Source organism: Nicotiana tabacum, chromosome 13 (genome assembly GCF_000715075.1).
Source record: "Nicotiana tabacum cultivar K326 chromosome 13, ASM71507v2, whole genome shotgun sequence".
NCBI lineage: Eukaryota > Viridiplantae > Streptophyta > Magnoliopsida > Solanales > Solanaceae > Nicotiana > Nicotiana tabacum.
In genome coordinates this window covers 18,047,066-18,065,041 of record NC_134092.1, presented here as the reverse complement: position 1 = coordinate 18,065,041, position 17,976 = coordinate 18,047,066, and the positions used below count along the sequence as shown (strand labels likewise).

General features: G+C 35.9%; 2 protein-coding genes across 23 annotated transcripts; both read left to right on the top strand.

Annotated features, from left to right (window-relative positions):
* Window positions 1-661: 661 nt before the first annotated feature.
* Window positions 662-7,344, top strand: LOC107777709 (putative late blight resistance protein homolog R1A-3). 21 transcript variants are annotated; one of them, XR_012697920.1, is made up of 7 exons: window positions 662-911; window positions 1,569-1,692; window positions 2,298-5,968; window positions 6,150-6,190; window positions 6,568-6,679; window positions 6,785-6,860; window positions 6,944-7,344. XR_012697920.1 is itself a non-coding variant. In XM_075227767.1 (4 exons), exons 2-3 carry the CDS (start codon window positions 1,633-1,635, stop codon window positions 5,943-5,945), a joined length of 3,708 nt encoding a protein of 1,235 aa, XP_075083868.1. In that variant the 5' UTR covers window positions 662-911; window positions 1,569-1,632; the 3' UTR covers window positions 5,946-5,968; window positions 6,944-7,344. The 21 variants fall into 21 exon arrangements, 2 of the variants coding, with proteins under 2 accessions (XP_075083868.1, XP_075083867.1); XR_012697917.1 differs by having other exon boundaries at window positions 2,298-5,998; XR_012697919.1 differs by having other exon boundaries at window positions 2,298-6,002.
* Window positions 7,345-9,816: 2,472 nt separating this feature from the next.
* On the top strand, window positions 9,817-16,590 carry LOC107777712 (putative late blight resistance protein homolog R1A-3). Of its 2 annotated transcripts, XM_016597838.2 has the most exons (5): window positions 9,817-9,923; window positions 10,059-10,145; window positions 10,279-10,382; window positions 12,509-16,261; window positions 16,363-16,590. In XM_016597838.2, the coding sequence occupies exons 3-4, from the start codon at window positions 10,323-10,325 to the stop codon at window positions 16,211-16,213; spliced, it is 3,765 nt and encodes a 1,254-aa protein (XP_016453324.2). In that variant the 5' UTR covers window positions 9,817-9,923; window positions 10,059-10,145; window positions 10,279-10,322; the 3' UTR covers window positions 16,214-16,261; window positions 16,363-16,590. The 2 variants fall into 2 exon arrangements, with proteins under 2 accessions (XP_016453324.2, XP_016453320.2); XM_016597834.2 differs by lacking the exons at window positions 9,817-9,923; window positions 10,059-10,145; window positions 10,279-10,382 and adding an exon at window positions 11,919-12,099.
* Window positions 16,591-17,976: the final 1,386 nt, after the last annotated feature.

The window sequence follows — 17,976 nt, the reverse complement described above, 5'->3', positions numbered from 1 at the left end:
CTTTTTAACTTTGTTAAACACTGAAAAAATTATAAAAAACTTAAAAGTTGATTTGACCAGCTTACAACTTGTTTGGATGGTCGTTGCCTACTGTATTGTATCGTATTGTTACTTTAAATACGATATTTGTTTTGGTTGTTACTTAAATCTTATTGTATCGTATCGTTAAATCTGTCGTTACGTAACGACGGAATGTGCCACTTTATGTAACGACCGATTTAGTTTGGTTGCATTGTTATCTTGTCTTTATCTCTCATCTCACCCTTCACTATTATTAAATAAATTTATTTTATCATTTACCCTATCTTTTTATATTATAAATTTATCCCGTATCATAATTTTTCTTTATAATATTGTAAATTTATTTTTCATATTGATGGTGCATGATATAATAAAACAACAGTAAACGATACAATCTATCCAAATATTATATTAATCAAACGATACAATACAATACGATATATTAAGAATGCGTAACAACCATCCAAACAAGCTACTAAAAGCAAATGCAAACAAGATTTGATTTTCTGTTAAAAACTTGCACGAATATCAAGACAAGATTTGATTAATACAAAAAAACTCTCAAGACAAGTGGAGTATATATAATAATAAAATATAAGCGAGAGACGTGTATATAATTAAACATTTGATTACAAAGACTAAGATGATCAGTCAGTATTAAAAGACTTCAATTCATAAGTCATTGACTTGCATGTTTAGACATGGAGTTATCAATCTGTATTTGATTCTTCTTTCTATTGCTGACCTTTCAAATTGTCCTTAGTCACTTATTTCAACTAAAATCTCTCACAAATCTTTCTTTCTTTATCCCAGATCTTTCTTTCTTCACCTATTTCTCAAAAACAAGCAAGTGTTCCTAACAGCTTAATCTTGGTTTGCTGAACTTAAAGGTATGGTTATGTTGAACATCTCTTATTTAATTTCTGTTGTTCTCTATTGGAAATTTACGAGGGTTTTTGTTTTCCTTATTACGATTCAAAGATATACTGTAACAAAGATTCTTCTTTCATTTATTGATCAATTAAGCAAAATATATAATGGATGAGGCTTAGCTAAATCATATACTAGCTAGTTAAGACTAACAGTTCAAATCAACAACAGATTTAGCTGTGTTGGAAAAGTCATGGTAAAAAATATGGGGTGGCAATTTGACCCTAAATCCATTTGACCCGCCCAAGTTTGTGCCGGTCATTGACCCGCCCATTTGTTGAACTCAGCCATCTTGACCCAACCCATTTCCGCCCAAAAAAGATTGACATTTCTGGTGTTTTAGACTAATTGCATCCAAAATTACTGTTTATCAAAATAATTGCTTATTACACACCATTCGATGTTTGACCTTGATCAATGCTTCAAGAATCAAAAGCTTAACATGAATAATTTGTTTTCTTAGTACATCAAGATGAGAATCTTAGTGTTTAAAATAGCTGAAAAGTATTATTTTGGTAACTGGGCTGAGAGTACTATGGTCAATCCACTTGTTTTTCAGTTTCTTGTGTTTTTTTCTACTTCTCCTAATAATGGTTTGTGTACTTTTTATACATCAGACTTGAAAACCTGAAAGGAAGGAAAAGGAAAGATACTTCGGCTTGACTAGTGAGAATTACATAAATGGAAAGAGGAAAACAAAATGAAGGAGAAACAGAGAAAGGGGAAGCAAACAACTCATCGGTAGGTCATACAATACTTATACATATTAAACCCAATATTGGCTTGGATGATTATGCATATAATCCTCAAGAGAAGGCGGAAATACGTCGAAAGCCCCTTAAATTTGCCAGTATATTTCATTTAGACACTCGAACAAAGGCATGTTTTAATTGAGCACCTGAACATATAAGGCTTCTTGATCCTCGTTTAAATTTGCAAGAGGTTGTTTTATATGTATGTTTGAAAGTTACCTCAATTCATCTCTTCTTCCAGAAAATGGTTGTAGAGATTATTTACTAAATCATCAAAAAGGTAAAAGTGTTTCAATGCATGGAGTGACTAACTAGATTGTGACAAATATAAATTAGAAATACTCTTCTTTCTTTTTTTTTGGGGGGGGGGGGGGGAACTTAGTTCACCCTTATTTTGAGTAAACAACCACTTATTAAGATGCTAAGAACATATACATGCAAATTAAAATAAACTATCTTTCTTTAACGCTTGCTTTGTATTTTGAAGCAAAGCCCTCTACAACTATGTTAGTTGCCTGTCTACAATACAGAGTAAAATTTGTCAGATAAATTTGCAGCTTTGAAAATTTGATATTACATTTGGTCTTTTGGCAGGTCTCATCTTATGTACTTCGCAAGGACATTTTCAATCTTCTGGATTTCATAGAGAGGTTAAAGAATGGACGAGATCAAATTGCTCTTGACATGGATCAAATTGAAAAGCTGAAGCTGGAACTGACATTTATGTCGACATTTCTTCAGCTTTCTTGTTCCAATTTGGATGGTTTTAATGCGGAAATGTCTCGCAAAGCACAACAGGTCGATGATCTGGTTCGGTCAGTTTTCTATCAAAGTGGAGATAACATGCTGGTTAAATATGACATGGATCATGTCATTTCTCACGTCCTGGAAAATATCAAAAGTTGTATCAGCTCACCACATTATTCTAAATCAAGTGCCACCATGACTGAGGAGCAGTTGGTTGAACTTTTGGATTCGCTCCTCGTGAATCTCTGTGATCTTCCCAAGCACTGTGTTGAGTTGAAGACTCAATACGAGATAATTCAAAATGTGTGCGACAATATAAGAGATTTCCTTGGGTTAAAAGTAAATGGTTGCATTGAGCATGAGACAATTGAATATGTCTTACCTCAATTTCAACTTATGGCTGAGAGAGTAGGACACTTCTGTTTTGTCCTTTTGACTGATCAACTTGGTGTCTCTCAACTCAGTTTCAAGCTAGTTGATCTACTTGTGAAGATTATTCCTGTTGAACTGGAAGTCATGTACATATGTTCTACAAATTTGACAACTTCAAAGTCAACAGAAGTTGGACGCTTCTTTAAGAAGCTCCTAGGAGCCTCTCCATACATTCTTAGAGAATATTTGTTTAATCTACAAGCGCACATGGTGGCTGTTCTTACTGCTAGCACTTCAGCTCGAAACATTCATGTCATGATAGAGTTCCTATTGATTATTCTCACAGATGTGCCCAAGGACTTTATTCATCATGAAAAATTGTTCGATCTCTTGACACGAGTTGGAGCACTTACCAGGGAGGTATCCATTCTTGTTTGCAACTTAGAAGAGAAATCAAGGGGTGAAGTGAATACCAGTGAAACAAACTGTGGCAGTGTAGACTTGCTGGAGAGTATTGAACTACTAAAGGAAGATCTCAAACATGTTTTCCTGAAAGCCCCCGAAGACTCATCTCAACTCAGCTTCCCCATGAGTGACGGACCACTCTTCATGACTCTTCTACTCAAAAACTTAAATGACTTGCTCAATTCCAATGCGTATTCAGTTGTTTTAATAAAGCAAGAAATTGGACTGGTGAAAGAAGACCTAGAATTCATAAGACCGTTCTTCACGAATGTTGAGCAAGAATTGAACAGAGATCTCTGGACTCATGTTCTAGATGTGGCATATGAGGCAGAACATGCCATTAATTCAATTATGGTCAGAGATCACGGTCTCTTGCAACTTATCTTCTCACTTCCGGGTAACGTAGAAAAGATCAAGCTTATCAAAGAAGAGGTATCAAAGACGATCCAAAAGAACCAGGGTCTTGTTGTCGTAACATCTCCCAACAAGCTAGTTCAGAGTGGGTTTGAGGAGGAGACAAACTGGATAATAAGGAAGCTCACTAGTGGTCCAGCAACGTTAGATGTCATTTCGATCATTGGCATGCCAGGGCTTGGAAAAACTACTTTGGCTTACAGAGTATATAATGATAAGTCTATTGCTAATCATTTCGATGTTCGTGCATGGTGCACAATCGACCAAGAGTATGACATGAATAAGATTTTGCAGAAAATTTATAATCAAGTCATTGGTTCAGATGCGAAATTCAGTGAGGATTTTGTTGTTGGTGATAAGCTCCAAAGAGAGCTATGTAGAAGGAGGTTCCTAATTGTCTTGGATGACTTGTGGGATACTGCCGCATGGGATGATTTAACAAGACATTTTCCTGAATTTATGAAAGGAAGCAGAGTCATTTTAACAAGTCGAATAATGGAAGTGGCTTTGTATGGAAAACGCTACACTGATCCTCTTCATCTTCGATTGCTAAGTCTAGAAGAAAGTTGGGAATTATTAGAGAGAAAGGTATTCGGAAAAGAAAGTTGCCCTGTTGAACTATTGGATGTTGGATATAAAATAACCAAAAAATGTAAAGGGCTTCCGTTGGTACTTCATCTGATTGGTGGAGTCATTACAACAAAGGAAAAGAATAAGGCTTTTTGGTGTGAAGTTCTAAACAATTTGAATTCCAATTTATTAGATGATTTTGAATTCATGAAGGTTATACAATTTAGTTATGACCATTTATCAGATCACTTGAAGCCGTGCCTACTTTACCTTGCAAGCTATCCAAAGGATGAATATATTGAAATCTCTGAATTGAAAGATTTATGGAGTGCTGAAGGACTTGTGGAACAGACTGAGATGAAAAGTGTGGAAGAAGTAGTGGAGGTTTATTTGGATGAGTTAATTTCCAGTAGCTTGGTAATAGTTTCCGATGAGAGAGGTAGGGCATCGAGTTACCGAATTCATGATCTTGTGCATGATTTTTGTTTGGAAAAAGCTAGAAAGGAAAAGTTGTTTGATTTCATAAGTTCAAGTGCTCCGTCTTCTTCTTCTTCAGATCGGGTGCCACGTGCAATGATCATTCGTTATGACCGACGTCTTTTTCATTTGGATGAAAATTTTGTCCTGTTCAATCCAGAAAAGAAAAATTCCTATGTTAAACGCCTCCTCTCTTTAAAGGTTTCTGATGGGAAGCACAATCATCTTTCCTACAACTGTCACCTAAGACACTTGAGACTTCTTAAAAGGTTGGAGCTGCACAAAATAAGATTGACGTATTCTTTGCTGAATGAAATAGGCATGCTTGTTCATTTAAGGTGCTTAAAGATTCAGATGAAGGCAAAAACACTTCCTCCGTCATTTTCAAATCTCTTGAATCTGGAAACTCTGGTGGTGGATAACCAGGGATCAAACATGGTACTATCACCTAGTATTTGGAGTCTTGTAAAGTTACAACATGTGAGCATGGATAGTTGTTCGGTCTTTGATTTGGATATTGATGAACCAACAATGTTAGAAGAGGACTTAATGTTAGAAAATTTGAGAATATTGTATGGTCTCAAGCTTTCCTCTTCAGGAAACACACAGGATATTTTCAAAAGGTTTCCCAATCTTCGAAGCCTTACATTCACCATTGAGGAACCCTGGCCTTGTTCAGCAGAGCAGATTTGTTTTCCAAGATTGGATATCCTTGATGAACTTGAAGAAGTTCGCGCATATTTTTACCCATGTATACATCAGTGTGATTTTCACTTCCCTTCGAGCTTGAAAAAACTTGTATTGGGGAGCTTTGCTCTGCCATCCAATTCACTGTCAAGAATTGCGAGACTGCCCAACCTTCAAAACCTGAGTCTAGAAGAAGCAATCATCCAGGGGAAAGAATGGAACATGGAAGAAGAAGACACCTTCGAGAATCTCAAATCGCTGACACTGGATAGGGTGTCTTTATCTGAATGGAAGGTTAATGGAGAGGAATCCTTTCCCGTGCTTGAGGAATTACAAATACTAGACTGTACTGAGCTTGTGGAGATCCCGGACAGTTTTGGTGATATTTTTTCATTAAATTGCATCTCACTGTTGGGCAGCCGTCAACTTGAAGTTTCAGCCATAACGATTAAGGAATATGTTGCAGATATGATGGGAGAAGACAAGCTTGAGGTAAAGTGCTACTCGTGAGTGCATGCGCGAGATGGGTCATGGTAGGTCCTTAATTATCTGGGCAAATCTCTGTGAGTATGTCATACGAATTTATTAACTTCATTCGTAAATTAATTTCCTTTTATATTATTTTTGTCCATTGTGGTTAATGCAGTAACTGATTATCAAGTATTACTACGACTTCTGTTCAATTTCCTTTTGTTTTTCCTTTTGTGTGTATAGGTGCTGGTAGACAGCAGAATTATCCTGGAAAAAAGTATCATGTATGTTCCAATTTTTTTCTATTTAGTTCTTACTATGACTATGATTCTTCTACTAACAACTCTGTCACTTTAAAATGCAGAAAATCTCAAATTGTTGTTTTTTCCATGTAGTTTTGAATTGCTATCACGTTTTCTTCAAATGACATATTAGCCTATCGATGGTATAAGGATGCTTACATTTGTCAAATCAGTATTTTCATTTGACCTTGGACATAAACCAAAGTATGGAATGCTTTGACTAAATGGTCAACGGGATGAATCTACTAACAAGTTAATTTGAGCAGTGTAAAAGACATCTTTAAATTTACAAAATATAATATAGTCCAGATTGAAGAGGACCCTTGGCGTAACTGGTAAAGTTGTTGCCTTGTGACCAGGAGGTCACGAGTTCGAGCTAGGGAAACAACCTCTTGTAGGAAGTAGACACTGAAGCATCATCTATCTGTAGCCATAGATGATATCTTAGTGCTTTAGACGGTCTATTAGATGGTATGATCTCTGAACTTCTTTCTTAAACAAGTGACCGATTGGAGGTAATGCATTTGCAGCGAATATAAGAGCAACTGACACAGTTTCCTCTTTTGCCTAATTCAGTGTTTATTGCAAAGAATCATATGCATTCACCGATCAAAAAAAGATGATACACATTTGCTTGGACTATGTGATGCTTGTAAGCTCCTCTCACAGTACTGTCCTCACTTTAGTACTAATTGAGTTTGTTAATGGTAATGCATGGGTTTTTCTTTCAAACAGAAGTTACAAGATTGAAGGGGAGCCTTGGAGCAACGGTCAAGTTATTACCTATAGGTCACGGGTTCGAATCGTAAAATCAACCACCGATGCTTGCGTCAGAGTAGACTGCCTACATCACACCCCTTAAAGGTGGCCCTTCCTTGGACCTTGTATGAATGCGAGATACTTTGTGCACTGGGCTACGAAGTTACAAGATTCTCTTCAGTTCTTGTCACACTCTATACACCCTCTATAGTCTTTGTAATTTTTACTGCTATGCTTCAATACTGAGTGTGGATCGGCACATGCAATTCAGGAAAAACCATATTAAAATATAAAGTGTGTAGAACCAAACACAACATACAGATGCACATAAAGTGAAAAGTTGATATGATGAGGATGATGAAATTCTAAGTGCTAAATTTCTACATATGGAATAGGTATTTATAGAGACTCAACGTGATAACTAATAAGTACTTTTTCAATCCATGTATCCTTTAATATATTGGATGTATCCTTAAAAATTGGATGACACATTTTCACAATTAATAGATGTATCCCAATATATTGTGTTGGTCTCTAACTAATACCAACAAAGCTCACGTGGGGGACAAAAGGAATCAGTATTTTGTAGCAAATGCCATGTGATTAATAGCACAAGGATTAATAATGGTTTTGTATGTCCAATGGTTTACCTATGCTTACTCCATCAGAGCATATATGTGCGCACCTATTCCAGGTCAGACATGCAGGGTTCGGAAAAAAATCACGGTGTGCTGCAATATTAGTGACCAGAGACGGACCAAGAGGGTTCAGTTGACGAAATATTTTACGGTAGTATTAAAAACTCTGTTTCAAAATCCAAAATAGGTTTATTTTCCTTTTGTTGAATCCACGTGAACCAAGTTGCACCTGAATTTTATGTATGTCCTTCTTTTTAACTTTTTTTCCTTTCTGTTTTACCTTTTGTTCACTTTCAATCTATTTTACTTTGCAATGTATATTTTGTACTTTTTTTCTTTACTCTCATCTAATAAGAATTATTCTTAAATTCATTTACTTTTAAAAAAAAGTAAAACGTAGTGATTTTCGCTCTTTCTTTCATAAATTTGGTTACATATGCAAGTTTAATTTTTGAAATTATTTATAATTTATTGGTTCTATTTTAATCTAGTTATGTTGAAATGTTTATTTGGTTACATGGAATTGTTAATTGGGCCCTTTTCCCTTTTAGCCCGCACAAAAAATTATTTATTTGGTAGACGAAAAAGTGTAAAGTTTTTATATAACATCCAGAATGCATATATATACAAAAAAAATCATATTTTTCGGCTATTATTTTGAGAGTGGCTATACAAAAATATAAGCTCCTTTTCTTTAATAATTGTATTAGTATGTTTGTAACTCTTTATGTGTTGTTGTCTTCATCTCAGTGAATTACAACGTTTCCATGATAAACAAGAAAGAGATCCTAGATTGTTAAATATCTTAGAGCTGAGTAAAAATTTGTATTTGCTAAATATATATTTTTTAAATTTTAAAAGGTCTTTTATTTTTATTGAAGTAAATTTTTTATATTAGATAGAAAAAATATAATTCTTTTAATTAAACATTAAGAGTTTCTCTTAAATATTTTTTATAAAAAAAATCAATAACTAAAGAGCGAACTTCATAATGGCTTATTTTGAGGTGGAGTTATGAAGAGGAAAAAAAGTTGCACATAAATTCACTTGTCGTTCTCAATGCCCTTCATACTATCGTTTTACCGTAGTTTTTCCTTTAACCAGCTTGTATGATACTCTTGGATCTGCTGCTGTTAGTAGTGACTGCTCCCACAGTTTAAACATGTGACATATAGGTTATACATAAATAATTTTACTGTTGCTTCAAAACTCCCGTTCACATATTAAGCTACCTACATACTTAATTTTTTCTTCCCAGGGCGTACGCAGAAATTTTTGTAAGTGGTGTCAAAATTTATAAAAGAATTAGAATAATAACTTTAATTATCATACTTTTAGACAAGAAATAGCCCTAGTGACCTAGTCTAATGGTTTTGTTGAATCTTAAATTAGAATAAAGATCCTAAATTTAATTCTATTTCATCACAATTTTTAACCACAAAAAGCTCTCTCAAATATTATGTCAAGTGATGTCATTTTTTCTTACTTATCCGTTTCCCCACAGTATATTACAACTACAACAACAATTCAGTGTAATCCCACAAGTGAGGTCTGGGAGGGTAGGATGTACGCAGCCTTACCCTTCGTGAAAGGGCAAAGAGCCTATTTCAAATAGATCCCCGGCTAAAGAAAGGACGTAAGAAGCACCTATAGTAAGTAATATCAATACATGATATTTAGAAAACAACACCCAAAAAAGCAAAAAAGAATTTGAAAGAAGCACTAATAGTCAGTAATAACAGTACAAGATATGAAATGATAACAAACTAAGGGTGTACGGAAGGCAAGTAACAACATTGCAAAATATGCGGTAATAGCGAACTAAGAATAAAAGGGATACCAACTAACACCAATACTATTGAACTAGGGAAGACACAGGGAAACGCTCGACTACTTACTAACCTTCTACATAATTTTCAACATTCATACCCTCCTATCAAGGGTCATGTAATCGATTAGCTCCAACTGTGTCATGTCCTGCCTGATTACCTTTCCCCATGACTTTTTTGGCCAACCTCTACCATTCCTTTTATCCCGAGGCCAATCTCTAACACCTCCTGTCTTAGACATCTGTGTTTCTCCTTTGAACATACCCGAACCATCTTAGCCTCACTTTTCACGGGGGACATTCTCACCTTATCCCGAATAATTTCATTCCTAATTCTATGTAAGCCTAACCCAGTAGGCGCATGCATCATCTTATAACATTACAAGGTATGAAATAGCTAAAATGATTTTCTGTTAACAGCTCACACGAATCCCGAGACAAGTGGAGATGATAATGGGTATTAAAAAAAGATTTCAGAAGTCAATGAATTGTACTATTTTATTCTTGCAATTATCAATATCAATATATCTTTATTTGATTCTTCTTTCTAATTGGTAGCCTTTCAAGTTGTCTTTAGCCAACCCCTTCTACTTCTCTCTCACAGATCTTTCTTTCTGAATCCCAGCGCTTACTGTCTTCACCTATTTCTCAAATAAGAGGTTCTAATAGCAACAACCTTTGGCCGTTTTGCTCAACTTTAAGTGGTCAAAAGGTAATTCTGGCTATATCTTCAGTAAATTGTTTCCTGCTATATGCTTTATGCTTCTTCCTTCAGTTTCTTGACTCTTGTGTTCTTGTTTTTCTAATTCTCCTAATAAAGGTTTGTTGTACTTTTTATACATCAGACTTGAAAACTTGAACTTTGGCTTGACTAGTGAGAATTGCATACATGAAAAGAGGAAAAGAAAATGAAGGAGAAACAGAGAAAGGTGAAGCAAACAACTCATCGGTACGTCATACAATATTTTAACGTATTAAAACTAAATATTAAGAAGGTTAGCGTCGGCTTAACTGGTAAAATTGCTGTCATGACGTCACTCGTTCGAGCCGTGGAAACAGGCATAAGCTTAGTGCATCGGACTGCCCTTTTTATTAAAACTAAATATTAACTTGGGCGATTATCCATATATTCCATAAGAGAAAGCGGAGTACATCAACATCCCCTTAAATTTGCTCGTATATTTCATTTAGACTCGAACAAAGGCATGTTCAAATTGAGCACTTGAATGTATGATAAAGTGTTCCGATTAGACTTGGCTACTAATTAGGAAGAGATACCAGTGTTGGATCCAAAAACGGATAGTCAGGTAACAATTGTTTACTCCAAATATAAATTCCTATCTTCTTCCCATAACTTTAAATTAAATTTAACACTTTACAAAGTGTTGAGTACATTTCCAAACCATGACTTGTTCATCCCACCATATCTCAATTAATTTACCAACTTTGTGAAAATTCTTAAATACTAAGGAATCATTCTCAAAAGTTCCATCAAAGTTGTAATTAGCCAAAATTAAATACTGGAAATATATGGGGCTTTACATTTTAAACTAAGACAAGTGCAAGAACCGGAACCAGCCAAGTGAGCAGAACTGCAGAAGTAAGTCAAAGATTCAGAAGTCACAGGTTGTTTCTTAACTTTTGTGTAATAACTAATACTTGGCTCATTACACATTTCATAATGTATTCCCTATTGTAATTTCTTGCCAGCACACTCTTGTTGCTGATATCTATATACTTACTTTTAACAATAAATTATAAAAATTCAATATCACAGGATCCCTCAGATAGCATACTGAGTTCCTTTCTGAACTTGATAATTTATAAAACCTAATCAAAGTGAAATTTTGTTCCTACATAAATGATCTCTTCCTTTCAGGATATAATTCTTGCTTTAATTTTTAAGTGTGAAGAAATGGACATTGGGTCTAACTTAACCCCAAAAGCTAGATCATGATGGGAAGATTGCCAAGACCATATAAGGAGATTAACACCCATTCAGGATACTAATGTGGGACTTAACACTCCCTCGCACGCTAGGACTGCACAATTGAAGCGTGCAACACAACAACAGGGATAGATGAGTCTGGATCTGATACCATGTTAGGAAATGAACCTTGGGTCTAACTCAACTCTAAAAGTTAGCTCATGAGGGGAGGATTACCCCGGACCACAATGAGGAGGTCACAGCTGACTTCGTCAATTAATATGGGACTTAACACTATGAAAGGTTTAGACTGGAAAAATGTCCAACTAAGAAACTCATTCAGTTGATGAACCTAGAAGGATTACTATACTTGAGAAACTAAGATCTCACTAGTTTATCTTGCATACGAAATTTTTATATATGGCCTTACCCATCCACATTAGGGCTAATATTTCTGCAAATAACCACAAATTTGACGCTAAACAGGTCACATGTTTATAGCTAAAGCAAAAAACAACCTATATAAACATCATAAAGCTTCTTGATTCTCATTAAACTATGCAAGAGGTAAAGGGTAGCCCGGTGCACAAAGCATCCTGTGTTTACGCAGGGTCTGGAAAAGATCTGCGCCTCAAGGGTGTGATGTAGACAGTCTACCCTAATGCAAGCATTAGTGGTTGCTTCCACGGCTCGAACCCGTATCTATTGTCACATGGAGACAACTTTATCGTTGCAAGAGGTACTTTTGTTTTTTATATGTTTGACAGTTACCTCTATCCGTCTCTTCTCCCAAAAAATGGTTTAAGAAATTATTTACTAAATCATCCATCCCTTTTTAGTGCATACCTTGTAAAATAATTTATCCAAAAAAAAAAATTCACGGAGTAACTAACCAGATTATTGCATGAAAAGATAAATAGAAACTCGATCATACAAAAGTTTCACAAATATAAAATGGATATACTCTTCTTCTTTTTTGGCTAGCTGTTGAACCACCTAGTCAAACGCTAAGGTCATATACAAAGTAAACCATATTTTGAAGCAAGCCCTCTACAACCATGTTAGTTGCCTGTCTAGACTACAGAGTAAAATTTGTCAGATATATATGCGGCTCTGAAAATTTGATATTACATTTGGTCTTTTGGCAGGTCGCATCTTATGTACTTCGCAAGGACATTTCCAATCTTCTGGATTTCATTGAGAGGTTAAAGAATGAAGAAGATCAAATAGCCCTTCACATGGATCAAATTGAAAAACTGAAATTGAAGCTGACAATTATGTCGACATTTCTTCAGCTTTCTTATTTCAGCTTGGATGGTTTTAATGACAGAATGTCTAGCAAAGCACTACAGGTTGATGATCTAGTTGAGTCACTTTTTCATCAGAGTCGAGATGACATGCTGGTTAAATTAAAGGATCATATTGTTCCTCGCCTCCTGGAAACTATCAAAAGTTATATTAATTCCCAACATCATTATTCTAAATCAACTGACACCATGACTGAGGATCAGTTGGTGGAAATTTTGGACGAGCTCCTCGTGAGTCTCCATGATCTACCCAAGTGTTGTGCTGAGTTGATCTTCCCATTAATGACTCAGTACAAGGTAATTCAGAATGTATGTGTCAATATAAGAGATTTCCATGGGTTGAAAGTAAATGGTTGCGTTAAGCATGAAATAGTTGAATATGTCTTACCTCAGTTTCAACGTATGGCTGAGAGAGTAGGACATTTCTGTTTTGTCCTTTTTTCTTATCACCTTGATGTCCCTCAAGTCAATTTCAAGCTAGCTCATTTACTTATGAAAATTATCCCTGTTGAACTGGAGGTTATGCACATATGTTCTACAAATTTGGAAGCTTCAAAGTCGGCAGAAGTTGGTCGCTTCATTAAGCAGCTCCAAGAATCCGCTCCAGCCATTCTTAGAGAATATCTGATTCATCTACAAGTCCATATGGTAACTGTTCTTAATGCTAGCACTTCAGCTCGAAGCATTCATGTCATGATAGAGTTCCTATTGATTATTCTAACAGATATGCCCAAGGACTTTATTTATCATGACAAATTGTTCGATCTCTTGGCACGTGTTGGAGCACTTACAAGGGAGGTATCCATTCTTGTTTGCAACTTAGAAGAGAACTCAAGAAATGAAGAGAATATGAATGAAACAAATTGTGGCAGTCTAGACTTGTTGGAAAGTATTGAACTACTGAAGGAAGATCTCAAGCATGTTTTCCTGAAAGCCCCCAAAGACTCGTCTCAACTCTGCTTCCCCAAGAGTGATGGACCAATCTTCATGACTCTTCTCCTTAGAAACTTAAATGATTTGCTCAAGTCAGATGCTTATTCTGCTGCTTTAATAAAAGAAGAAGTTCAAATGGTGAAAGAAGACCTAGAATTCATAAGATCTTTCTTTGGGAAAGTTGAGCAAAAATTGAATAGAGATCTCTGGAATTGTGTTCTAGATGCGGCATATGAGGCAGAACATTCCATTAATTCAATTCTTGTTAGAGATCATGGTCTTTTGCAACTTATCTTCTTACTTCCCAGAATCATAGAAAAGATCAAGCTTATCAAAGAAGAGGTACAACAGAAGATCCCCAAGAATAGGGGCCTCGTTGTTGTCAACTCTCCCAAAAAGCCAATTGAAATTAGCAAGTCATCAGCAACCAGTCAAATAATTGTAGGTTTTGAGAAGGAGACCAAAGAGATAATTAGTAAGCTCACCAAGGGACCAACTGAGATAGATGTCATTTCCATAGTTGGTATGCCAGGGCTTGGAAAAACTACTTTGGCTTACAAAGTCTATAATGAAAAGTTTGTTGTTGATCATTTTGATGTTCGCGCTTGGTGCACAGTCGACCAAGAACGTAATGAGAAAAAGCTGTTGCAGAAAATTTATAATCAAGTTATTGGTTTGAAAGAAAGATTCAATGAGGATGGCATAGATGATGACGTTGCTGATAAGCTACGGAAACAACTGTGTGGAAAGAGGTACCTTGTTGTCTTGGATGACTTGTGGGATATTGCAACATGGGATGAGCTAACAAGACCTTTTCCTGAATTTCAAAAAGGAAGTAGAATTATTTTAACTAGTCGAATACAGGAAATCGCTGTGAAAGATAAACGCCATAGTGATCCTCTTTATCTTCGATTTCTCACGCAAGGGGAAAGTTGGGAGTTATTAGAGAGAAAGGTATTTGGAGAAAAAAGTTGCCCGAAAGAACTACTGGGTGTTGGTGAAGAAATAGCCCAAAAGTGTGAAGGGCTTCCTTTGGTACTTGATCTGATCGGTGGAGTCATTGCAAGGAAGGAAAAGATAAAGGCTTTTTGGCTTGAAGTTCTAAATAATTTGAAATCCATTAAGAATGAAGTGAAGAAGGTTATACAATTAAGTTATGATCATTTATCAGATCACTTGAAGCCGTGCTTACTTTACCTTGCAAGCTGTCCAAAGGACGAATCTATTGAAATCTCTCAATTGAAGGATTTATGGAGTGCAGAAGGGCTTGTGGAACAGACTGAGATGAACAGTGTGGAAGAAGTAATGGAGATTTATGTGGATGAGTTAATTTCCAGTAGCTTGGTGATCGTTTTCAATGAGAGAGGTAGGGCATCGAGTTGCCGAATTCATGATCTTGTGCATGATTTTTGTTTGGAAAAAGCAAGAAAAGAAAAGTTGTTTGACTTCATAAGTTCAAGTGCTCCGTCTAATTCTTCTTCAGATCTGATGCCACGTGGAATGACGATTCGTTATGACCGATATCTCCTTCCTTGGAATGAAAACTTAGTCCTGTTCAATCCAGAAAAGAAAAATCCTTATGTTAAACGCCTCCTCTCTTTGAAGGTTTCTGATGGGAAGCTCAATCATCTTTCATACAACTGTCACCTAAGACACTTGAGACTTCTTAAAAGGTTGGAGCTGCACAAAATAAGATTGACATATTCTTTGCTGAATGATATATGCATGCTTGTTCATTTGAGGTGCTTAAAGATTCAGATGAAGGCAAAAGCTCTCCCTCCTTCATTTTCAAACCTCTTGAATCTAGAAACTCTGGTGGTGGATAACCAGGGAACAAACATGGTACTATCACCTAGTATCTGGAGTCTTGCAAAGCTACGTCATATGAGCATCGATAATTGTTCTCTCTTTGATTCGGATATTGACGAACCAACAGTGTTAAAAGAGCACTCAAAGTTAGAGAATTTGAGAATATTATATGGGCTCAAGCTTTCCTCTTCTGGAAACACAGAGGATATTTTCAAAAGGTTTCCCAATCTCCGAAGCCTTATGTTCACCATCGATGAACCATGGCCATGTTCAGCAGAGCAGATTTCATTCCCAAGATTGGATGTCCTTAAAGAACTTGAAGAAGTTTGGGCATATTTTGATTGCGCTTCTTTTCGTCAAAATCAGTGGGATTTTCATTTCCCTTCCAGCTTGAAAGAACTGGTGTTGACGAGATTTAATCTGACATCCGATTTACTGTCAAGAATTGGGAGACTACCCAACCTTCAAAAGCTGACTCTAGAAGAAGCAATCATCCAGGGGAAAGAATGGAACATGGAAGAAGAAGAAGTCATTTTCGAGAATCTCAAATTGCTAATATTGGACTGGGTATCTTTTTCTGAATGGAAGGTTGGAGAGGAATCATTTCCCGTGCTCGAGGAATTACACATAAAAAGATGTGATGAACTTATGGAGATCCCAGATAGTTTTGCGGATATTGCTTCATTAAAGTCTATCTCACTGTGGGGCAACCGTCAACTTGTAGAGTCAGCTCATGAGATTAAGGAATGTGTTGCTGAAACTATGGGAGAAGACAAGCTTGAGGTAACGTGCTTCGACGAGTGAGTTCGTGTACGAAATGGGATCATCTTAAGTCCTTATCTGGGAAAATCTGTGAAGTATATACAAATTTATTAACTTTTTTCGTAAATTAAGTTCCATCTCAGTATATTTTTTTGTCATATATTTTAACCTGTATGATCTTCTTCGGCCAGAACATCAACCTGTAGAGGCTTCAAATGATGGACCGATCCTCAGACTTCTATTCCTTCTTGCAGCTGTTTCTTATCCATTTCCTTTATTCCATTGTGGTTAAGCATTGTTTTTCCAATTTGGACTTCTGTTCAAGTTCTTTCCTTTTTCTTTTTAGACAGCAGAATTATCCACAAAACAAGTATTGTATTTGTTCCAAATTTGTTCTATTTAGCTTCTTACTCTGACTATGATTCTTCCATTAATGACTCTTTAGTCACTTTAGAGTAAAGGATCTTAAATCGTAGCTTTCTTCCATATAGTTTTGAAATGTTTGATGTTTTTCAAATGACAAATTAACCTAAAAGGGCAACCCGGTGCACTAAACTACCGCTATGCGCGGGATCCCTGCATTTCTACAAGATGATGTTTCTTAACCTACCAATGATAAAAGAATGGTTACATGTAGTTAAATCAGCATTTTGATTGAGACATAAACCAAAATTACTAAAAAAAGAAATTAAAAAAAGGTATACTCACCTTCTGTCTGTTCATTTCTTCAATTATAGCTGGAAGTTGCTTTGATCATTCAGAAAAACATCCATCTTTTAGAAAGTTCTAAAGAAAAATATCAGAAGAAAGAAAAAGTAAAATTGTGAGGATTCATCATAAATCCACAAGAATCCTGGTGATGGACTGAAGTGAAAGGCAATCCCAGACAGAATTAAATACTCACTCCGTTTCAATTTACGTGAATCTGTTTGACTGGGCACGAATTTTTAAAAAAAATAAGGATTTTTGGAATTTGTGGTCCTAAACAAGTCAAAAAAGGGTCAATAGTTGTGTGGTTATAAAAGCTTCTCATTAAGGATGAAATTGGAAATTTAAGCTAAATTGTTTCCAACTTTAGTAAGGGGTCATTCTTTTTCGAACGGACCAAAAAGTAAATAGGTTCACATAAACTGGAACGGAAGGAGTAACCATTTTGACTGCTGGCTCCTTCAAATATATCCATTGCAGGAAACACTGGCACTGTTATATGATACTTTTGAACATTCAAGATTTCACCTTAATTGACAATATAAGGTGAAATAAATTTTATAGCTGATACAGACATTTTTTTCCTCCCCACATGGATAGAAGTAGATATACATGAATTAATTCGAACTCCCATGTGATAGGAAAAAAGTAAGAGGTCCCGAGAAATTTTGATTTGTGGTCAGAGTATTATCAAGTGTGTATTGCCGAGGGTGAACATATTTCTTTTCTGTTATTTTGGCTTTGCAAGTTCCTGATGTGCATTCTGCCCCGTTGTTTTCTTCTGATTATTTGTTTTTAGCCAAACTACTAGCTTCTGTGGAGATGGACGGTGTAGAATCATTCAAGTTGAGACGGACTCTCTGGTTTCTACACAGAAGTTGAATGACTGGGCCTGAGGATCCACATTTCAATGATATCAGAAAGCTTACGAGAAGGGATTGGAGTTTGGAGATGTGAAATCGAGACATATTTGGAGGGAAGGCAATGAAGATTTGTTATTAAGGAAATTGTATGTGATAATGCTCCGATTATATCGTACTTTAGCTATTTTGGTCAAATACTAGAGTACCCAACGTATCACAATTCACCTCTCTTCA